The 25,080-nt window shown below is 44.4% G+C and overlaps 1 protein-coding gene across 5 annotated transcripts in view; it reads right to left on the reverse strand.

Moving 5' to 3' along the window:
- LOC106563646 (uncharacterized) overlaps positions 1-9,166 on the reverse strand; it is a 35,367-nt gene extending 26,201 nt beyond the window's left edge. Inside the window, exons 1-4 of one of the 5 annotated variants that reach the window (XM_014129405.3) lie at positions 9,015-9,166; positions 7,831-8,120; positions 3,796-3,946; positions 3,513-3,630 (exon numbers count right to left, since the gene is read on the reverse strand). In XM_014129405.3, the coding sequence (XP_013984880.3) occupies positions 3,513-3,630; positions 3,796-3,946; positions 7,831-7,996 (435 nt within the window). In that variant the 5' untranslated portion in view covers positions 7,997-8,120; positions 9,015-9,166. Of the gene's footprint in view, positions 1-3,512; positions 3,631-3,795; positions 3,947-7,830; positions 8,203-9,014 lie in introns of all 5 variants that reach the window. The other 4 variants (XM_014129402.3, XM_014129409.3, XM_014129406.3 and 1 more) reach the window with 4 other exon arrangements.
- Positions 9,167-25,080: the final 15,914 nt, after the last annotated feature.

Below are 25,080 nucleotides of genomic sequence, written 5' to 3' on the forward strand. Positions count from 1 at the left end.
CATGAGCTGTAATAACAGATCCCAGAAATTGTACATATGCCCCAAAACATTCTCAAAAATGTGCACAAATTTGTTTACATCCCTGTTAGCGAGCATTTCTCCTTTGCCAAGATAATCATTAAAATAAGCATGATCATTACACAGGTGCACCTTGTGCTGTGGACAATAAAAGGCCATTCAAAAATGTTCCGTTTTGTCACACAACACAATGCCACAGATGTCTCAAGTTGAGGGAGCATGCAATTGGCATGCTGACTGCAGGAATGTCCACCAGAGCTGGTGCCATAGAATATAAATGTTATTTCTCTACCATAAGCCACCTCCAACATGGTTTTTGAGAATTTGTCAGTACGTCCAACCAGCCTCACAACCACAGACCATGTGTATGGAGTCTTGTGGGCGAGGGGTTTGTTGGCGTCAACGTTGTGAACAGAGTGCCCCATGGTGGCAGTGGGGTTATGGTATGGGCAGGCACAATATGGTCAACGAACACAATTGCATTTTATCGACGGCAATTTGAATGCACAGACATACAGTGACAAGATCCTGAGGCCCATTGTCGTGCCATTCACCTCATGTTTCAGCATGATAATACACGTCCCCATGTCGCAAGGGCCTGTAGACAACTCCTAGAAGCTGAAAATGTCCCAGTTCTTCCATGTCCTGCATACTCAGACATGTCACCCATTGAGCATGTTTGGGATGCTCTGGATCAACGTGTATGACAGCGTGCTCCAGTTCCCGCCAATATCCAGAAACTTCTCACAGCCATTGAAGTGGAGTGGGACAACATTCCACTGGCCAGAATCAACAGCCTGATCAACTTTATGAGAAGGAGATGTGTCGCGCTGCATGAGTGATATGGTGGTCACACCAGATACTGACTGGTTTTCTGATCCACGCCCCTACTTATTTTTTTAAGGTATCTGTGACCAACAGATGCATATCTGTATTCCCAGCCATGTGAAATCCATGATTAGGGCCTAATGATTTGTTTTTATATTATTGACTGATTTCTTTATATGAACTGTAACTCAGTAAAATCTTTGAAATTGTTGCATGTTGCGTTTATATTTTTGTTCAGTATATAAACATTTGTGAATTTATGTTTGAAGGACCAGCTGTGGGTGCCTGGAAGGAGCCACATCTGAGTGGTCAATACTGTGCTCTACAGAATGGAGGATCCTGGTCAATACTGTGCTCTACAGAATGGAGGATCGTGGTCAATACTGTGCTCTACAGAATGGAGGATCATGGTCAATACTGTGCTCTACAGAATGGAGGATCATGGTCAATACTGTGCTCTACAGAATGGAGGATCCTGGTCAATACTATGCTCTACAGAATGGAGGATCATGGTCAATACTGTACTCTACAGAATGGAGGATCATGGTCAATACTGTACTCTACAGAATGGAGGATCAGGGGCAGGTGAGACAGTGTCCACCCTGGCTCGCACTTGCTATGTGCACAGGGTTGCCATGACAACGCAGAAAATCTTCTCCCTCTTTTTAAGATAGCTGAAAATGGAGTTAACCCCCCCCCACATCCACAACAACAACCCCCCCTTCACACACACACTTATGCACAATACATGTGACAACCACACTTGCCAATTGAAAATGTGCAGGGTTCACTATAACACAAAATAAACAAAATCACTCTACCTCCTACACACTTAACTAAAACAGCTAATGTATACATATAAATTGGCACATACACACATTAATGACAGACAGACAGACAGACAGACAGACAGACAGACAGACAGACAGACAGACAGACAGACAGACAGACAGACAGACAGACAGACAGACAGACAGACAGACAGACAGACAGACAGACAGACAGACAGACAGACAGACAGACAGACAGACAGGAAGGAAGGAACTGGACAAAAAAAGTGGAGAGAATGGAAAGGACAGGATAGAGGGAGAGAAGAGAGGAGGATGTGATTGAAAGGACGGGATAGAGGGAGGGAAGAGAGGAGGGTGTGATTGAAAGGACAAGATAGAGGGAGAGAAGAGAGGAGGTTGTGATTGAAAGGACAGGATAGAGGGAGAGAAGAGAGGAGGTTGTGATTGAAAGGACAAGATAGAGGGAGAGAAGAGAGGAGGTTGTGATTGAAAGGACAGGATAGAGGGAGAGAAGAGAGGAGGTTGTGATTGAAAGGACAAGATAGAGGGAGAGAAGAGAGGAGAGTGTGATTGAAAGGACAAGATAGAGGGAGAGAAGAGAGGAGGTTGTGATTGAAAGGACAAGATAGAGGGAGAGAAGAGAGGAGGTTGTGATTGAAAGGACAGGATAGAGGGAGAGGAGAGGTGGTTGTGATTGAAAGGACAAGATAGAGGGAGAGAAGAGAGGAGGTTGTGATTGAAAGGACAAGATAGAGGGAGAGAAGAGAGGAGAGTGTGATTGAAAGGACAAGATAGAGGGAGAGAAGAGAGGAGGTTGTGATTGAAAGGACAAGATAGAGGGAGGGAAGAGAGGAGGGTGTGATTGAAAGGAGGGGATAGAGGGAGAGAAGAGAGGAGGGTGTGATTGAAAGGACAGGATAGAGGGAGGGAAGAGAGGAGGGTGTGATTGAAAGGACGGGATAGACGGAGAGAAGGGTGTGATTGAAAGGACAAGATAGAGGGAGAGAAGAGAGGAGAGTGTGATTGAAAGGACAAGATAGAGGGAGAGAAGAGAGGAGGTTGTGATTGAAAGGACAAGATAGAGGGAGAGAAGAGAGGAGGTTGTGATTGAAAGGACAAGATAGAGGGAGAGAAGAGAGGAGGTTGTGATTGAAAGGACAAGATAGAGGGAGAGAAGAGAGGAGGTTGTGATTGAAAGGACGGGATAGAGGGAGAGAAGAGAGGAGGTTGTGATTGAAAGGACAAGATAGAGGGAGAGAAGAGAGGAGGTTGTGATTGAAAGGACGGGATAGAGGGAGAGAAGAGAGGAGGGTGTGATTGAAAAGACGGGATAGAGGGAGGGAAGAGAGGAGGGTGTGATTGAAAAGACGGGATAGAGGGAGAGAAGAGAGGAGGGTGTGATTGAAAAGACGGGATCGAGGGAGAGAAGAGAGGAGGGTGTGATTGAAAAGACGGGATAGAGGGAGAGAAGAGAGGAGGGTGTGATTGAAAAGACGGGATAGAGGGAGAGAAGAGAGGAGGGTGTGATTGAAAAGACGGGATAGAGGGAGGGAAGAGAGGAGGGTGTGATTGAAAGGATGGATAGGATGTGGTTGAGTTGGAAAGAGAAGATCAAGGGAGAGGGTCTTTGCTGTTGTTGAAGGCAATAATGGAGAGTAAAAGGAAAAAGAGATGAAGGGATATAAGAGTCCGGAGAGGGAGAGCTAGGTGTGATTTATTTGGCCACTGAGCGATGACTCTCCCTGGAGAACGTGCGTCTCACTGGCCCTCGGCTGTGCCCGAGATTAATGACAGCAACAGGAAGGTCACCTCCACACACACACACACACACACACACACACACACACACACACACACACACACACACACTCTCACCTTTAAATTGAGTTGTATCCCTGACTGTGTTTTGGGAGGCAGATCCTCTCTCCGAGTTCTGACAGGTTCTGAGGCTGGTCTGTTTACCAGGTTGCTCTTCAGGGAGGTTGTCTGGTGGCTGCAGAGACAGACAGGACCAGGCAGGACCAGACAGGAAAAACAAAAAAGGAATGATCGAAAATGTCAAACTCAGAAACGAACCTCTCACTCAATTTGATACCATTATCACAGCTCCACAGAACTGGAGGTAAAATCCCTGCTTGTGGTGCTGAGGTGTCCGTACAGTGCGTTACTGTGCAGGCTTGGTGGTGCTCTTCTTTCCGCAGGCCCAGTGCAGATGAGTTTGGAGGTCTTCAGCTCGTCCACCTCTCCAATCGCCATGACCGCCACATCTCCGTCCCTGCCCAGCAACCAGCTCACTTTCTTACTGTTGGCTACAGGAGACAAAAACACACTGGAGTTCTATTACTGGAAGCAACAGAGAAGAGACATTCTTGCCAAACTTGTAAAAACATTGATTTGTAATATTTATATTTCTGTGGTAAACAGACAATGCTGGGCTCCTTTTATGGACAGCAGTGGAAGAGATGGCAAAAAAAAATAGAAAAGTCACCACATCCTTAAATAGCATGACATGGCAACATTGGGTAAAGGCTGAGAAATGTTCCTTTATGGGAATAAAGCAGCACACACACACACACACACGCTGAGTCGAGGACCAGTAGAGGCACTTATTCAGCCTACTTGACTGTAAATACCCTTCGCTGTTCTAATGTTGTTTATAAATACGTGTTTTTTGTATGTACTGTATGTATTGTGATTGCTGCAAAAATGTATTGGCTCATTGACAAACGTTTTCTGAATCTGAACTGAGGGTTTGGGTTGAAAACAAGGAGAGGCACCCTTCCAGAGCAGACTACCAATTAACTGGTTCTGCCAGCCCATCCTGTGGCAACGGCACCACATTCCACCTGGGGCAAACCCCGACGACAAGCCCTGAACTACATGTACATATTACCTCTACTACCTCGTACCCCTGCACACTCTCCCGACTCCTTGTATATAGTCCCATTATTTTACTATTTCATACTTCTTAACTCAGCATTGTTGGGAATGGGCTTGTAAGTAAGTATTTCACAGTAAAGTCTACACCTGTTGTATTTGGTGCATGTGACAAATACAATGACATTTTATTTCATTGTATTTTATTTGAAACCAGACAATTTTCTCAACACGCAAGACATTTACATGAATGGCATGTGGGACTTGGGATATGACTTCACACTTGTCAAACTGGTAAGAGGTGTGTCCCTCTTGACTCTTGGAACCACGTCCTTGTCACAATAGTCCTGTTACTTCACCCCATGACTCTGACCACACCCCTCTCTAAAGACCAGGCCTCAATCATATTCCTCCACATATTGAACAGATTGAAAAGGGAACGGTGCCGATGTAGTACATACAGAAACCGGTATACTGTGGTACGTTCATGGAAGGACAGGTCTAGTTACTGTGGCAATAAGGTGACCATGACTTGCACTACATTCTATCATCTGCCACTAGCAAACGTCACCAGTCTGTCACGTTCTGTGCTCGGAATGGACATAACCCCACACACAGGAACACATAGTGGTGAACACATAGTGGTGAACACATAGGGGTACTAACACACCAAAACATGTACTGCAAAGCTGTCATACCAGTTGTATAGCCTACATGTTACAAATCATGCATGTACACATGCTACAGAAATGCAGGGACAGACATTCAGTAACACACTAACTACATACACCCCACACTAAATGACCTAAATATAATTGAACAGATGAATAACACTAAACCACTATCACACATTGCCTTATGCCTCCTGCAGGCTTCCTACTCTGCTCACACTTCATTGTTGGAAGGCATGGACCAGTGGGCCTGGAGTCACTTCCTGCTTTGCACAGACACCCGGGTCCTGCGCTTTAACAGACCCTTATTTTATTCTGCTTCACACCAACAACAACCAAACTAGGTCTGCAACAACTGTGGCTATAACATATGCTACAATGTCGTCTCTAACCCTATGGTCCAGTGGTGTGTGTAACTCTGCACTCTGTATCAGGGTGTGTGTGTGTGTGTAACTCTGCACTGTGCATCAGGGTGTGTGTGTGTGTGTGTAACACTGCACTGTGTATCAGGGTGTGTGTGTGTGTGTGTGTGTGTGTGTGTGTGTGTACACAGCAGTGATCAAATTATATTTCAACAAAATAATGTTGCAGGAATGCTAATCTTATCTGTTTCTATAGAAATTATTTCAGAACATTCTGAGATGGTGACTTGCTGAAATGACATGGAACGACCCAGTGTGTATCGGGGGAACGTTGACTTGTAGTAATAGCTGCCCTGGTCGTTAGCCGATATAGAGGCCTCTGTTCTCCCACCTCCCTGTCTGACATTCAGATGCTCGATAATCAGTGCTTTGTTGTCCAATGTCTATTGCAGCCAAAACCAGACTTCCCCTGATCCTATTGACACGTCAAGCAGAATGAATGCAAAAACGGACATGTGCTACAGTGACCTACAGCCAGCCATCATAGACTCATTTTCCTCCACTGTTGCATCTCTCTCTCTCTCAAACTTCTCATGAGAAGCTCTGTGATTTGTCTTGTGATCTCAGATTCCTCCTGTGGAATGTCAAGGTAAAGCACATTGTGAACCGAGTCATAATTATGACACAAATTCCTCACTCAGGGACTGGCTACTTGCAACGGAGAAAATGCAGACGGGCAAGATTTTGCAGTACACCAAACCAGTTTCAGGATAGAATTACAGCCTGCCTGCGTTTGTAGCATGTGCGTAATTACCCTTTTATTGCAGCTGATTTAAACAATAGAAGAACAGTTGAGTTCCTCTCTAACATAGAAAATAACAGTCTACTCTCTGTGAAACACTAGCTGGTACTATTTCTGTCTATCGCAAGTTCCTCTGTTCTGTTATCTTTTTTTTCCGACACACACACATTCCAGACAGCAGACCTCTCCCTTCACTGGGAACAAAATAATCTAAAGCATAGCCCTGTATATATATATATATTTACACACACAATCAGACCTCTCCCTTCACTGGGAACCAAATAATCTAAAGCATAGCCCTGCATATATATATATATACAGACACAATCAGACCTCTCCCTTCACTGGGAACAAAATAATCTAAAGCATAGCCCTGCATATATATATATATATATATATACAGACACAATCAGACCTCTCCCTTCACTGGGAACAAAATAATCTAAAGCATAGCCCTGTATATACATATACACATACATACATACATACATATACACACACACACACACACACACACACACACACACACACACACACACACACACACACACACACACACACACACACACACACACACACACACACACACACACACACACACACACACACACACACACAGAGAGAGAGATTAGACATTCTGCTCTGTTGTTGAGCATCAAACCTGCATGGCACCTGTTTCAGATGTTTGTTGTCTTACACTAAGATGGGCTTTGTGTTCACTGATAAGGTCCCTTTAAAAACAATTGATTATTGAACCAACGATTCAATCAACTGTGGGTGAGTCAGCTGTAAGTATGTCATTTCCTCAAACGAGATAGCAGAGCCACATCCTGGTCTGGCAGTAGGACTACTCTTTCAGACATAGTTACTGGAAGTGACTAGAAAGCCGAGTTGAAGACCTCCTCCTTTCTCTCACCTCGGTGATGCTACACGAGGCAGGGCTACTTCCTCATAGCCTCCAGTGTCCCTATTGTGACAGTACATGGTAACCCTGGTAACTGCAGGTAGTCATTTGACAAAAGACACAAGTAGCCTTTTTAGCCATTACCTACTCTCAGGCCTGCTTATCATAATATAAACAGGTAATGCCATCTCATTGAAACAAAGTGCATAACCTTGCAGGCAGACACACACACAGAGGGCCTGCAAAAAGCAGCAGTTGATAGTGACAACGTTTTCAGTAGACACATCATCACAGGATGTCTGTCAGAGGTAAACCACATGCTTGCAGCTCAACTTTACATGGCAGCTTCCTATTGGTTAATCCACAGCAGAAGATACACCAACATGTCTAAGACTTGTCTAAAGTACCTGGCTTCAGAAAGACCAGCCAGGTAGATTTCAATGGAACATGTTTGAAGGCTTATTTCATAAGCAGGTAATGATACTTTCTGGCACATAGGTACTATGGCTCTTGTCAGCCCCAGTATGTGAAGATGTAGTAGAAAAGGTAGAGAGGGGTGAGTGAGAGGAGTTGGTACCTGTCTTTGACTTTGGCCTATGGTCCGCTTCTTTCTCCTCACGTTCTGTCCAGCGCCGCACCTGCTCCTCTCTCATCTTCAGGAACAGGGTCTTCTTCTGGTCCTCATTTAGGGCCTCCAACACATCTGGGTCGATGTACATGTCCTTTAAGATCTGCTGCAGCATGGTGGCGGCGGTGGTGGGCTGGAGGTGGAGGGGTACTGTCCTGACTCCTTAAGCCAACAGTTTCCTGAAGATGAGTTGGTTTCTAAACGAGCCTCATGAGGAGAAGAAGAAGATCGTGGCTCGTCTGTCACAAACACACACACACACACACACACAAGCTGAAGACTGCTTCCTCTGTCGTCCTCTGAGCTGACACTTCCTCCTCCCTCGACACACACACACACACACACACACACACACACACACACACACACACACACACACACGTCAGTCGTAATCAGCCCTCGTCAGGCACCATCACTGGGAGACTCTGCTTCAGGGAAAATGTTACATCACATCTGTCTGCACTGCAGATGATTGGCACTCCCTAGTCCCTACTGAATGCTAATCCTACTGCTGTCTTTACTTATCCTAGACAGTTTTTCTTGCCTTGGTTTTCTTTATCTGTTCTCCTCTTAAGATGTCACTACTTACTGTCTTCTATTTCATTTCTTAGTAATCTCAGTATTCTACTTTCCCCTCCATCAAACCCTGGTTTCCTCACTCAAGCCATGTCAGGGCTCCGAGAGTGTGTCTGACTCTAGATGGGAACCGATTCCAAAGGAATGGGTGGGTTTTTCTTCCTCCTTCACACACATCCCTTTCCAACCCCCCTTCCTTTTTTTCAAACTCCCAAGAGACAGCTGCTCCATTTTAACATGGCCGTTACTGGGCTGTAACCAAACTACAAGGTCACATCCCAGGACAGCATCAGCAGAATGCTGTAATAGCAGAGGGGCTGAATAGACTTCACTAGGCATGGTGGTCATATTAACAATGGAAACAGCACAAGCAACACTTGGAGGGAGACAAAGGTAGCCGGAGACTGAGAACTGTCACTGCTGGCAAACACATTGGTTTCTTTCTACTCAACGCTTAGTGTGGGGGGAAAAATGACAGAAAAGGAGAGGGATTCAGTAATAGAAAATTCAGCAGAATGTGAGAGAACGGATGTGTTATTTAAGTAGGATGTACTCACAGTGGGGGTGCAGATGCTCCACAGCAGAGTAACTATTCGAGCGAGTGTGCTTGTGTGTCCTCCTCCTTGCCTTTGTGTATGACTGAGCTGATGACATCACAGCATTCCATGAACTGTCTCTCTCCCACACACACACACACACACACACACACACACACCACACACACACACACACCACACACACACACACACACACATTATCTTGGTGAAAAAAAAGAAAGTCAGGAAACAGAGCTCAGTTCCCCTAGCTGTTAAAGTAGTAACAGCATCCTGTTAGGCAGACAGACAGACAGACAGAGAGAGAAATCAAAACAAGCTGCTGTTTGAAAACCATGTTTCTATTGCCCAACTAATTGGATGGTTATTTTTTTAAAAAATGCTTTTCAAAAAATGTAATTGCACATTGTGATTTTATTCCTCACATTTCTCCTCCTCAAACTCAGCCTCTTTTCTTTTTTCCCTAAAGCTCTACCACTCCTCTTCCCCTGACTACACAGCTCCTCCTCCCATAAAACTATGGTCCGTTTCATCCCCCTCCACTCTACTACTCCTGTAAACCTCTCTATCGCTTTCTAAAAACCAAACTAACAAACAGAAAACGCTTGATTCCAAAACACAACAACACATAGAATAAGATTAGTCTAGTTGTCTTCAGAAATGCCAACATCAATACAATACCCCACTTCCAAATCTAAGTAAATAGCACACTCTGGTGGTCAAACACCTAGGCGTGTCAATGAAGATTATTTTTTTCACCATATTTGCAATTGATCTGATTTAGTCACATCAGGTTAGAAAAATTATATCAATAGGTTAAGGCCAAAAATTATTCAATTTAAAAAATAATAAATGGTACATTTGAAATACGAACAATTGACTATTGTGCAGTAGGATTATTCAATCTTCTGTATGCGGTAAAGCTTTCCTGTACTTACTTTGGTGGGAAACTCTGACAGCAAGTAGTCACCTGCTGTTTCCCCAAATATACACTGTACTGAAATCAGTGGAGGCAGCTTTATGGAGGCATCGCTCCTCAAGGTCCCTCACGTCGCAACGTAACCAATTGCTTTAACCAATTGCACCATCTGCTGGTTGTATTTGAAAAAACTACAGTGAGGTTTTTTTTTTCTCTCCAGGTTATCAAATCACATTAGGGTTTATTTAAAAACAAAATGTTTTCAGGAGCTCTGTTTAATGGGACCACTCACGCAGACATCTTGTACCGTCCCCCAAATGGTTTTTGGGTGTAGAATCATCATCGTTAAACTAACCTAGTCCCCTAATTGGAAAATGCTATATGGACACTCGTGACCCGCAAACCGATATTTCATTTCAGAATTGTATCAAATTAGGTTAGGGTCCCATTTTAGGCTATTTAGCAGACGTGCTTATCCAGAGCGACTTACAGTAGCAATTAGGGTTAAGTGCCTTGCTCAAGGGCACATCAAAATATTATTTTCAACTGGTCGACGCAGGGATTAAAACGAGAGACCTTTCAGTTACTGGCCCAGGGCTCTTAACCGCTAGGCTACCTGCCACGGGTTAGGAGCTTGGTTAAGGTTTAGCTAAAGCTCGATGTTGGTTAGTTGTTTTGCAGGTCGGCAGTGTCCTTAAAGTCTCTTCCCCCCAATCAAATAGTGTGTGATTGTGGCCCGCAATTCGGGGCATCCCTGCATGTGGTGATTCCTGTTGGTCAAAAGATTCAATAAAAGTATTAACATACTTTTTCGCTCCCGCCTGCTATGTACTGGTGTCCAATATTTTAGCACATTTTATTGGTCACATGCTTCGTAAAAACTGGTGTGGACTAACAGTGAAATGCTTACTTATGGTCCGTTCCCAACAATGCAGAGAGAAATAATATAAAAGCAATAACACGTAATAATGTTAAGTATTAATAGATACACAATGTGTAACAATAACTTAGCTATATACAAGGGGTACCAGTAGTGAGTTCATGAGCATGGGTACGAGGTAATTGAGGTAGATACAGTGCATTCGGAAAGTATTGAGGCCACTTGACTCTTTCCACATTTTGTTACGCACCAGCCTTATTTTAAAATTGATTAAATCCCTCATCAATCTACACACAGTACCCCATACATTTTTGCAAATTTAAAGCAAATACAAAACTGAAATATCACATTTACATAAGTATTCAGACCCTTTACTCAGGACTTTGTTGAAGCACCTTTGGCAGCAATTACAGCCTGGAGTCACCTTGGGTATGACACTACAAGCTTGGCACACATGTATTTGGGGAGTTTCTCCCATTCTTCTCTGCAGATCCTCTCAAGCTCTGTCAGGTTGGATGGGGAGCGTCGCTGCACAGCTATTTTCAGGTCTCTCCAGAGATGTTCGATCAGGTTCAAGTCTGGGCTCTGGCTGGGCCACTCAAGGACATTCAGAGACTTGTCTCGAAGCCACTCCTGCGTTGTCTTGGCTTTGAGCTTAGGGTTGTTATCCTCACCCCAGTCTGAGATCCTGAGCGCTCTGGAGAAGGTTTTCCTCAAGAATCTCTCTTGTACTTTGCTCCAATCATCTTTCCGTCGATCCTGACTGGTCTATCAGTCCCTGCTGCTGAAAAACATTCCCACATGCTGCCACCACCATGCTTCACCGTAGGGATGGTGCCAGGTTTCCTCCAGACGTGACACTTGGCATTCAGGCCAAATAGTTAAACCTTGGTTTCATAAAACCAGAGAACCTTGTTTCACATGGTCTGAGAGTCTTCCGGTGCCTTTTGGCAAACTCCAAGTGGGCTGTCATGTGCCTTTTACTGAGGAGTGGCTTCCATCTGGCCACTCTACCATAAAGGCCTGATAGGTGGAGTGCTGCAGAGATGGTTGTCCTTCTGAAAGGTTCTTCCATCTCCACAGAGGAACTCTAGAGCTTTGTCAGAGTGATCATCAGGTTCTTGGTCACCTCCCTGACCAAGGCCCTTCTCGCCTGATTGCTCAGTTTGGCCGGGCGGCCACCTCTAGGAAGGGTCTTGGTGGTTCCAAACCACTTCCATTTAAGAATGATGGAGGTCTCTGTGTTCTTGGGGACATTCAATTCTGCAGAAATCTTTGTGTACCCTTCTCCAGATCTGTGCCTCAACACAATCCTGTCTCCGAGCTCTACGGACAATTCCTTCGACCTTATGGCTTGTTTTTTGCTCTGACATGCACTGTCAACTGTGGGACCTTATATAGACAGATTTGTGCCTTTCGAAATCCTGTCCAATCAATTGAATTTACCACAGGTGGACTCCAATCAAGTTGTTGAAACATCAAGGATGATCAATGGAACAGGATGCACCTGAGCTCAATTTCGATCTCATAGCAAAAGGTCTGAATACTTATGTAAATAAGGTATTTCTGTATTTCCTAAAAACCTGCTTTCGCAGGGTCATTTTGGGGTATTGTGTGTAGATTGACGAGGAATAAGGCTTTAGAATAAAGCTGTTACGTAACAAAATGTGAAAAAGTCAAGGGGTCTGAATACTTTCTGAATGCACAGTAATATAAATAAAAATAAATCACTAGGAAAAAAGTAACAGAGTAAACAGTAGCAGCAGTGTATGTGATGAGTAAAAGAAGTTAACACAAAAAGGGTCAATGCAAATAAACGCAGAAAAAAAAAATGTCCTCTCACTGTCAGCTGCGTTTATTTTCAGCAAACGTAACACGTGTAAATATTTGTATGAACATAAGATTCAACAACTGAGACAAACTGAACAAGTTCCACAGACATGTGACTAACATAATTGGAATAATGTGTCCCTGAACAAAGGGGGGGTCAAAAGTAACAGTCAGTATCTGGTGTGGCCACCAGCTGCATTAAGTACTGCAATGCATCTTCTCATGGACTGCACCAGATTTGCCAGTTCTTGCTGTGAGATGCTACCCCACGCTTCCAACAAGGCACCTGCAAGTTCCCGGACATTTCTGGAGCAGTCAAGATGCTCTCAAATCTTTTCAGTCTCCTGAGGGGAAAGAGGCATTGTCGTGCCCTCTCCATGACTGTTTTGCTGTTTTTGGACCATGATAGATTCTTAGTGATGTGGGCACTGAGGAACTTGAAGCTTTCAACCCGCTCCACTACAGCCTTGTCCTATAGTGCACGATCAGCTCATTTGTCTTGCTGACGTTGAGGGAGAGGTTGTTGTTCTGGCACCACACTGCCAGGTCTCTGACCGCCTCCCTATAGGCTGTCTCATCGTCATCAGGCCTACCACCGCTGTGTCATCTGCAAACTTAATAATGGTGTTGGAGTCGTGCATGGCCACGCAGTCGTGGGTGAACAGGGAGTACAGTAGGGGACTAAGCGCGCACCCCTGAGCGGCCCCCGTGTTGAGGGTCCAGGATCCAATTTTAAAAAGGGAGATGTCAGTCCCAGGGTCCTTAGCTTAGTGATAAGCTTGGAGGGCACTATGGGGTTGCACGCTGACCTATATTCAGTGAACAGCATTCTCACATAGGTGTTCCTTTTGTCCAAGTGGGAAAGGGCAGCTTGGAGTGCAATAGAGATTGTGTCATGTGTGGATCTATGGTAGTCTGGATGCTTGCCAGCTGGTCGGAGCATACTCTAAGTACCTGTCCTGGTAGTCCGTCTGGCCTTGCAGCCTTGTGAATGTTAACCTGTTTAAAGGTACAGTTGAAGTCGGAAGTTTACATACACTTAAAACTATTTTTTCAACCACTGCACACATTTCGTGTTAACAAACTATAGATTTGGCAAGTCGGTTAGGACATCTACTTTGTGCATGACACAAGTAAACTTTTCCAACAATTGTTTACAGATGGATTATTTCACTTATAATTCACTGTATCACAATTCCAGTAGGTCAGAAGTTTACATACACTAAGTTGTACTGTGCCTTTAAAGAGCTTGGAAAATTCCAGAAAATGATGTCATGGCTTTAGAGGCTTCTGATAGGCTAATTGACATCATTTGAGTCAATTGGAGGTGTTCCTGTGGATGTATTTCAAGGCCTACCTTTAAACTCAGTGCCTCTTTGCTTGACATCATGGAAAAATCTAAAGAAATCAGCCAAGACTTCAGAAAACAAAATTGTAGACCTCCACAAGTCTGGTTCATCCTTGGGAGCAATTTCCAAACGCCTGAAGGTACCACGTTCATCTGTACAAACAATAGTACGCAAGTATAAACACCATGGGACCACGCAGCCGTCATACCGCTCAGGAAGGAGATGCGTTCTGTCTCCTAGAGATGAACGTACTTTGGTGCGAAAAGTGCAAATCAATCCCAGAACAACAGCAAAGGACCTTGTGAAGATGCTGGAGGAAACAGGTACAAAATTATCTATATCCACAGTAAAACGAGTCCTATAATCGACATAACCTGAAAGGTTGCTCAGCAAGGAAGAAGCCACTGCTCCAAAACCGCCATAAAAAAGCCAGACTACGGTTTGCAACTGCACATGGGGACAAAGATCGTACTTGTTGGAGAAATGTCTTCTGGTTTGATGAAACAAAAATATAACTGTTTGGCCATAATGACCATTGTTATGTTTGGAGGAAAAAGGGGGATGCTTGCAAGCCGAAGAACACCAACCCAACCGTGAAGCACGGGGGTGGCAGCATCATGTTGTGGGGGTGCTTTGCTGCAGGAGGGAATGGTGCACTTCACAAAAAAGATGACATCATGAGGCAGGAAAATTATGTGGATATATTGAAGCAACATCTCAAGGCATCAGGCAGGAAGTTAAAGCTTTGACCCAAGTGAAACAATTTAAAGGCAATGGTACTAAATACTAATTGAGTGTATGTATACTTCTGACCCACTGGGAATGCGATGAAAGAAATAAAGCTGAAATAAATCACTCTCTCTACTAGTATTATTTCACATTCTTAAAATAAAGTGGTGATCCAAACTGACCTAAGACAGGGAATTTTTACTAGGATTGAACGTCAGGAATTGTGAAAAACGGAGTTTAAATGTATTTGGCTAAGGTATATGTAAACTTCCGACTTCAACTGTATTACTCACATTGGCTACAGAGATCGTGATTACACAGTCGTCAGGAATGGCTGGTGTTCTCACGCATGGTCCAAACAAGCTTCAACACGATACAACACTCCTTCCGTGGCCTCCAACTGCTTTTAAATGCTAGTAAAACTAAGTGCATGCTCTTCAACCAATTGCTGCCCGCACCCTGCCGCCCGACTAGCATCACTACTCTGGACGGTTCTGACCTAGAATATGTGGACAACTAAAAATACCTAGGTTTCTGGTTAGACTGTAAACTCTCCTCCCAGACTCACATTAAGCATCTCCAATCCAAAATTACATCTGGAATCGGCTTCCTATTTTGCAACAAAGCCTCCTTCACTCATGCTGCCAAACATACAGTCGTAATCCTTGACTTCCGCGATGTAATTTACAAAATAGCCCCCAACACTCTACTTAGCAAACTGGATGTAGTATATCACAGTGCCATCCGTTTTGTCACCAAAGCCCCATATAATACCCACCACTGCGACCTGTATGCTCTCGTTGGCTATCCCTCACTACATATCCGTCACCAAACCCACTGGCTCCAGGTCATCTCTAAGTCTTTGCTAGCTAAAGCCCCGCCTTACCTCAGCTCACTGGTCACCATAGCAACACCCACCCGTAGCACGTGCTCCAGCAGGTGTATTGCACTGGTCATCCCTAAAGCCAACACTTCCTTTGGCCGCCTTTCCTTTCAGTTCTCTGCTGCCAATGACAGGAACGAACTGCAAAACTCACTGAAGCTGGAGTCTTATATCTCCCCCTCTAACTTTAATCATCAGCTGTCAGAGCAGCTTACCGATCACTGTACCTGTACACAGCCAATCTGTAAATAGCACACCCAACTACCTCATCCCATATTATTACTTACCCTCTTGCACCCCCGTATCTCTACTGGCACATCATCATCTGCACATCCATCACTCCAGTATAATTGCTAAATTGTAATTATTTCGCCTCTATGGCCTATTTATTGCCTACCTCCCTACTCTTCTACATTTGCACACACTGTACATAGATGTTTCTATTTTTTTCTCTCTGTTGTGTTATTGACTCTACGTTTGTTTATGTGTAACTGTGTTGTTGTATTTGTCGCACTGCTTTGCTTTATCTTGGCCAGGTCGCAGTTGTAAATGACAACCTGTTCTCAACTGGCCTACCTGGTAAATAAAGGTGAAATAAAAAAATAGAGCATAGAAGGTATTTAGCTCATCTGGTAGGCCTGCGTCACTGGGCAGCTTGTGGCTGGGTTTCCCTTTGTAATCTGTGATAGTTTGCCAGCACTGCCACATCCGGCGATTGTCAGAGCCGGTGTAGTAGAATTCGATCTTAGTCCTGTATTGACGCTTTGCCTGTTTGATGGCTCGTCGGAGGGCGTAGAAGGATTTCTTAAAAGCATCTGGGTTAGTGTCCCGCTCCTTTAAAGCGACAGCGCTGATGTTGCCTGTAATCCATGGCTTCTGGTTAAAATCACCAGCCACTAGAAGCGCCGCCTCTGGATGAGCATTGTCTTGTTTGTTTATGGTCCTAAACAGCTCATTGAGTGAGATCTTAGTGCCAGCATCATTTTTGATGGTAAATAAACAGCTACAAAAATATGGACGAAGTCTCTCTTTGTAAATAGTATGGTTACAGCTTATCATATGGTACTCTAACACAGCGAGTAGAACCTCCAGACTTCCTTAATATTGGAGATTGCGCACCAGCTGTTCAAAAGAGACACACACCTCCATCCTTGAGCTTACCTGACGCTGCCGTTCAGTCCTTCTGATGCATAGAAAAACCAGCTAGAATAATATCCATGTCCTTGTTCAGGATATTACGGTTCTTCAGGTCCCGTTGATAGGACAGTCTCAAAAGGAGCTCATCCAGTTTGTTCTCCTGTGATTGTACATTTGCCAATAGAATAGAGTGTAGGAAAATGATTTACTTGCCTCCGTAGTTTCATCAGGGTACCCCCACGTCGGCCTCTATGTCACCATCTCTTTCTCATGTCAGGGATTAAGACCTGGTCCGAGGTGAGAGTATGTCCTGTCAACTTATTGAAGTAGAAATCTTCATCCAAATCGAGGTTAGTGATGCTCTGATGTCCAAAAGCTCTTTTCGGTCATAGGAAATGATGGCAGAAAGATGTACAAAAAAAGTTAACAGTGGAAGAAAATACACAAAATAGTTTAGTAAGGAGCCCATAAAACATCCGCTATACATTCCAGCGCCATTCTCACCTGCTAACAGAACTGCGGGAAAACAGTGCCCAACAGGCGGGGGCAAAGGAAATGGTCTACCAGTCACTACCTGCTAGCTACTCTGGTACATAGTAGACAGGAGCGACACCGTGTGTTAGCTAATTAGCTAACTTGCCAGTTAGGGAAACCGTGTGCTCGCTAGCTTGGTAGTTAGCCAGCACACAGTGTCTCCCACGCCTCCAGCATGCTGTGTACCAGAGTCCTCCTAGGACTAGCTAGCTAGCACACAGTGTCCTTCGCTTCCACCACCCGAACACCTGCCCTCGTTGCCGTTAACAGAACTGCGGGAAAACTGTACCTGACAGGCGGGGGCGAAGGACACTGTCTACCGGTGTCACCCCCACCTCCCACTAGCTACTCCACTAGTACACAGCAGGTGGGAGGTAAGGGAGACACTGTGTACTAGCTATCTTGCTAGTTAGCTAGCTAGCACACAGTGTCCTTCGCTCACGCATGCTGAAATCTTGCCCTCGCCGTCATTAACAGAACTGCAGGAAAAAGGTGCCCGACAGGTGGGAGCGGAGGACATGGTCTACTGTTGTCGCCCTTGCGACTTCTTCTTCTATGGGGTTTTTAGCGGCGGTTGGTATCCAACGTTTTGGTACCTACTCTACTGGATCACATCCCACCTGTCCTATCTTAAAAATTGATCAATAGAAGTTTAAAGAGATGTTCTTGCAGATGCTGGAATGTAGGTGTGCCCAGAATTGTGGGCCGCAATTGCTGCACCAGATCTTATTTAGGGGCTTCATAGCAAAGGGGGTGAATACATATGCACGCACCACTTTTACGTTTTTTTTAAAATTTTTGAAACAAGTTATTTTTTTTCATTTAACTTCACCAATTTGGACTATTTAGTGTATGTCCATTACATGAAATCCAAATAAAAATCTATTTAAATTACAGTTTGTAATGCAACAAAATAGGAAAAACGCCAAGGGAGATGAATACTTTTGCAAGGCACTGGGAGGAATCTACTGGTAGGGATAACTAACCAATCATGAAATGGGAAATGGGATGAGGAGATGAACGCGGAATGGGATGAAAGCGGAATGGGAGCGGGATGGGGAGATGAGGAGATGAAGCGGGATGAGGCGATGAAAGCGGGATGAGGAGATGAAAACGGAATGGGGTCAGTTTCAGGAGTTGAGTGAACAGGAGCTGCTGCAGGTGGATCTCAGTGCAGATATAGAAACAGTGAATGATGCAGCCCCTACTATTGCTTCTTACTGCAAGGCAGGTGATACCCATGGGTACAGGGGGGAGAAGGAGGAAGGCAGGTGATACCCATGGGTACAGGGGGGAGAAGGAGGAAGGCAGGTGATACCCATGGGTACAGGGGGGAGAAGGAGGAAGGCAGGTGATACCCATGGGTACAGGGGGAGAAGGAGGAAGGCAGGTGATACCCATGGGTACAGGGGGAGGAGGAGGAAGGCAGGTGATACCCATGGGTACAGGGGGAGAAGGAGGAAGGAAGTTCCCTGGTGGACTGAAGTGCAGAGAAGCTGTAAAGAGTAGGAACAGGGCTTTCATGATGTTGAAAAGGTCCCATAGCTACCAGCAATTGATACAGTTTAAAAAAGCTCAAGCAGTATTAAGGAGAACCATTAGGACAGCTAAGAGGGAGTATTGGTGTCGGTTCTGTGGAAACAGGCAGGATTACTCTTGTGGGAGAGGTATGGGGGATGATTAAGAGGATGAGTGGGGTCAGACGAGATTGGGATATCCCTGTGCTGAAAAGTGCGGAGACAGTTGCAGTGAGAGACATGGAGAAGGCAAACGACATTAGCCCAGGCATTTGTGAAGATGGACAGCTCAAATAATCTGACAGAGTGACAGCGTGCAAAAGAGAGTGTCAGAGGGGAGTGTCCAGGGATTCTGGATCAGAGAGAGGTGGTGGAGGATGCATTCAATGCCCCTTTTACATTGGATGAGATGAAGAGAGTGATAACTAAAGCTGGGGTAACATTTACTGGAAAGGATTAGATGTGTTACATCATGATGGCTCATCTCAGTGAGAACGCAATGACAAAAGTATTAGGCTTTTACAATAAGGTGTGGCAGGAAGGGAAGCTGCCTGACAGTTGGATGCAGGCAGTAGTGGTGCCGAAACGGAAAGCTGGGAAAAATCCTACTAATCCATCAGGTTATAGGCCAAAAGCATTGACACCTCATGTCTGTAAACTTATGGAAAGGATGATAACCGAAATGCTGACATACTTCCTGGAGAGCAGAGGCCTAATGTCACCAAATCAAATGGGTTCAGGAACGACAGATCCTGGGCAGGGGAACGACAGATCCTGGGCAGGGGAACGACAGATCCTGGGCAGGGGAATGATAGATCCTGTACTGGGTCTAGTCAGTTATATGGGAGGCACAGGCAAATAAGGAGGTGGTGGTAGCCATTTTCTTTGATGTAGAGAAGGCCTATGATATGTGGAAAGAGGGCCTGCTTATCAAACTGTAAAGCATGGGGGTTGGAGGAAGGGTTTTTTAACTGGATAAAGAACTTTTTGGACAATCAATACAAGTGAGGGTGAGGAGCTCCATGTCAAAACGTTACGAGGTAGAGAATGGTACCCTCCAGGGAAGTGTGATTAGTCCTTTGTTATTCTCTGTTATGATTGACCAGATATTGGGAGGTCATTGTTTTTGGATGGCGGTGCGCTGTGAAAGAGAGCGAGAAATATTCCCCATACAGCCGGGAGAGTTCAAAAAGTGATCAGAGAAGTTGACCGTGTTTTTTACTAAAAGGTAGGTTGGGGAGGAAATATGCCTGAAGCTGTACGGGAGGAATCTGGAGAGGGTGCGAGTGTTTAGGTAATCGGGGGTGTGGTTTGACACTCAAATTACATATACAGAACATATTAACAAAGTAGTTATCAAAAGGACAGAAAATATTGAATGTGATGCATTGCCTGTCAGGAATGGAGTGGCGGGGAGAAGAATGCCATTGAAAGCGTTTATATATAGTGCTATCAAGGTCATCACTGGACTTTGGAAGTGTAGCATATGGATCAGCAGCTCCGACATCTTAAAAAAAAAGCTAGATGTAATCCAGGCTCAAGCTTTAAGAATATGTAGTGGAACAGTCAGGACCTTCCCAGTGGCAACGCTGCATGCTTGACAGGGTAAGAGCTGGTGAAGAAGGAGTAGATACAGTAAATATTGTAAGTAAACATTTAAGAACTCAGTACTATGCTGTCTGGAATATATTCACTGATGGATCCAAGAACCCTAAAACAGGGAGGACAGGTGCAGCTTTTAGTGTTCCTGAGTTTAAGGTTGCAGTGACAAAAAGGGCAACGGATCATTTATCTGTTTACAAAATGGAGTTGCTGGCCATACTCTTCTTTGCAGAGTAGGTGGAGGATGTGAGGCCAGACATCTGCTCTGACTCCTGTGCAGTACTGATGAGCTTAAATTCATTTGGAGCAGACAGGATGTATTGTATGAGGTTTTGCAGTGCTTGTATGGTGAGACAGATGGGGGTATTTGTGATGTTCCTCTGGGTACCAGCTGATGTGGGAGTAGAGGGGAATGAGGAGGTGGATGTAGAGGGGAATGAGGAGGTGGATGTAGAGGGGGATGAGGAGGTGGATGTAGAGGGGAATGAGGAGGTGGATGTTATCACCAAGCAGGTTCTTAAACATTCTAATGTTGAAATGGAAATGTCCATCAGAAAAGCAGAAGCCAAGGGGTTGATAAAAACTGTGGTTAAAAACAAATTACAAGAGTTTTGGAAAAGAGATGGAAAGGGAAGACAACTACTTAAGATCCAGGAAAAGGTGGGGGCAGGGAGGTCCTCAGGTCGAGAGAGAAGGGAGGAAAGTGTGATTACAAGGCTGAGATGGCCTCCCGAGTGGCGCAGTGGTCTAAGGTCACTAGAGATTCTGGGTTCGAGTCCAGGCTCTGTCGCAGCCGGCCGCAACCGAGAGACCCATGGGGCGGCGCACAATTGGCCCAGCATCGTCCGGGTTAGGGGAGGGTTTGGCCGGCAGGGATGTCCTCGTCCCATCACGCTCTAGTGACTCCTGTGGCGGGCCGGGCGCAGTGCACGCTGACACGGTTGCCAGGTGTACGGTGTTTCTTCCAACACATTGGTGCGGCTGGCTTCCGGGTTAAGTGGGCCTTGTGTCAAGAAGCTTGGTTGGGTTGTGTTTCGGAGGACGCACGGCTCTCGACCTTCGCCTCTCCCGAGTCCGTATGGGAGTTGCAGCAATGAGACAAGACTAACTACCAACTGGATACCCCGAAATTGGGGAGAAAAAGGGGTAAAAAAAAAGTTAAAATTACAAGGCTGAGACACACAAGGCTCAACAGTACACTGAAATGGGTAGGAAAACATCCGACTGGGAGGTGTGATCACTGTTAGGAGGAGATGAAGACAGTGGAAGACGTGCTATTTCAGTGCCAGGAATATGGGAGAGAAAGGGAGAGATTGTTATCAGATATATGGAGTAATTGAGGAGCCAAGCATAAGTTAACTGCTGGGGAAATCTTCAGGGGATGTAGTATTTAATTATGTATTTTGTTTCCTTAGTAAGGAGACAAGAATAATGAATTCCATGTCTCTGGTCCACACTCCAGTCCAGTAGGTGGCGGTAATGCACCTTAAAGTTGGTTACCAGCCACCTTATAAAATCCACAGCAGCAATCACATTTCTCACAAGTAACAATGATATAATTACTTCTAGGTGACTTATATTTCCAAAGGATGAATGCACTAACTGTAAGACGTTCTGGATACGAGTGTTTGCTAAATGACTCCAATAAAATATATTTACCATATACGCCTTTTTAAAAGAATTGCAAAAGAATACAATATCAAGCATCTATGAAGTTTAAGCTTAGTCTAACTGACAATGGAGCTGCAAATTTCATAACTCAGCTGACTATGCTTTGTGGGAGCAGGGTACTGTAGGGAGGTCAGGGCATCTTGGTAACTTGGTTTATTTGTTACCTAGCCTGCTGTTAGAATCATATAATTAAGAGTTAGAATAGATAGTAATTTAATAGGATATCTATGGTTAAAATCACTTGTTTCATTTACTTTCAACAAGCCGGGTTGTCAGGCAAAAAGGAGGAAAGATGCAATCCAAAGCCAGAGCCATGCTGTCCTTTACAAAAAGCAAGTTCTGCAACTCCGATAGGTCTACAGGTATGGAAGCTTTTGATAAAGGTATTGCAACTGCTTACTGTTTATCTTCTGGTGTCATTAAAGTGAGAGATATACACCTGCAGTAGGCTATCACTTAGGTTGTGGCGTGGTCACATGGCTGCTTTAGACAGGCAGCCCAATTCTGATCGTTTTTTTTTCACAAATTGGTATTTTAACCAATCAGATCCGCTCTGAAAAAGATCTGATGTGAATGGTCAAAAGACCAATTAGTATAAAAAATATTTGAATTGGGCTGCCTATGTGAACGCAGTCTAGTCATTTCCTTCCATCACAATTTAATCAGGTTAGGACATATTCAAACCTTGGAAATTGGTTTTCATTTAAGTTTCTTCAGTTTATCCATAGGTAAAAGCTATTCAAATGTGCCCAAAGTCCGTTTTTTTATGACATAGTTTTGCAATGCATCTACCATTTGGGTTAAATGCGGAATACACATTTCAGTTTAATGCATTCAGTTGTACAACTGACTAGGTATCCCCCTTTCTATTTGTCCTTATGATATTGTAGCAAATGTAGAGGTAGCCCTATTGGGATTTGCACCCAATAGGTCCCTGTGACCAGAGGCGTCATGCCCAAAAGGGGCACGTGCCCCCTCAGATTTGTCCTGTTATATAAATAAATAAATAAATAAATAAATAAATAAATAAATAAATATGTGTTGTTTCTCTGAAGTACTACAGTACTAGCCAACTAGTAATTTAATGAAGTTTAATGAAGTTAGCTAGCCCAGATAGGTACCTAACCTCATAACTAGCTATGAAGAAGCCATTTCAGGCTATCAATCAAGTTAGAGATAGCTAGCTTGTCCAACTATCGTAGCTGGCATGCCTGCTGGCAAGGTTGTTAGTCTTTAGAAAAGCAAGCAATAACTAAATGAACTGAATAAGATTCTAATTCCTTTGTCTTTTACCCAGATTTTTGTAGAGATGCAGAGAAGCATATTTAGTTTCTTTAAAAAAAGAACCACCAGTCAGTCAGGAGGATACAGACAGCTCAAGAGGTACGCTTAGATATGCAGAAAAATACTTCTTTTTTTTTCACATAGAATTAGGCATAATTATTATTGCTCTAGATTTCAGAGAAAGACTGTTTCAGGTGTTTGAAAAATGCTAAATTCTCCAACTTCCGGACGGGGAACTTCCAAACGACCCCACAGCCATCCTCGCGCACTTTGTGCCCCCTCAGATTTTTGGGGTGCATGACCCCTGCCTGTGACTATCAGTCCAACAATTAACCATTGCACCAAGAGGCTCAGGCCTCTTGTCTTGTCACGGTCACTGTTGTACAGAGATTGCTACTCTCCCCTTCCATCAGAAGTGTCCCTACAAGTCCCTCGTGCTGTACAGAAAGACTCCAGGAACCCAACACAAGCATTTCAATTCAAATCAAATGTTATTAGTCACGTGTCAGAATACAACAGCTGTAGACCTTCGGGAAATGCTTACTTACAAGTCCCTAACCAACAATGCAGTTAAAAAAAAATATGAATAATAAATAAAAAAGGAACAAGTAATTAAAGAGCAGCAGTAAAATAACAATAGCGAGACTATATACAGGGGGTATCGGTATAGAGTCAATGTGTGGGTGCACCGGTTAGTCGAGGTAATTGAGGTAATATGTACATGTAAGTTGAGTTAAAGTGACTATAAAATAACAGAGAGGAGCAGCGGTGTAAAAGAGAGGGTGTGTGGGGGGGGGGGGGGGGGGGGGGGGGGTAGCCATTTGATTAGATGTTCAGGAGTCTTATGGCTTAGGGGGGAGAATCTGTTCAGAAACCTCTTGTATCTAGGCTTGGCGCTCCGGTACCTCTTGCCGTGCGGTAGCAGAGAGAACAGTCTATGACTAGGGTGGCTGGAGTCTTTGACTATTTTTAGGGCCTTCCTCTGACACCGCCTGGTATAGAGGTCCTGGATGGCAGGAAGCTTGGCCCCAGTGATGTACTGGGCCGTAAGCACTACCCTCTGTAGTGTCTTGTGGTCGGAGGCCGAGCAGTTGCCATTCCAGGCAGTGACTCAACCAGTCAGGACGGTCTCAATTAACAGGTGTGCCTTCTTAAAAAGTTAATTTGTGGAATTTCTTTCCTTCTTAATGCATTTGAGCCAATCAGTTGTGTTATGACAAGGTAGGGGTGGAATAAAGAAGATAGCCCTATTTGGGAAAACACCAAGTCCATATTATGGCAAGAACAGCTCAAAAAGCAAAGAGAAATGACAGTCCATCATTACTAAGACATGAAGGTCAGTCAATACAGAACATTAAGAACTTTGAAAGTTCTTCAAGTGCAGTCGCAAAAACCATCAAGCGCTATGATGAAACTGGCTCTCATGAGGACCGCCACAGGAAAGGAAGACCCAGAGTTACCTCTACTGCAAAGGATAACTTCATTAGAGTTAACAGCCTCAGAAATTGCAGCCCAAATAAATGCTTCAGAGTTCAAGTAACAGACACATCTCAACATCAACTGTTCAGAGGAGACTGAGTGAAATCAGGCCTTCAAGGTCAAATTGCTACAAAGAAACCACTACTAAAGGACACCAATAAGAAGAGACTTGCTTGGGCCAAGAAGCACGACCAATGGACATTAGACCGGTGGAAATCTGTCCAAATTTGAGATTTTTGTTTCCAACCGCTGTGT

This window comes from Salmo salar, chromosome 11, assembly GCF_965601325.2.
Source record: "Salmo salar chromosome 11, fSalSal1, whole genome shotgun sequence".
NCBI lineage: Eukaryota > Metazoa > Chordata > Actinopteri > Salmoniformes > Salmonidae > Salmo > Salmo salar.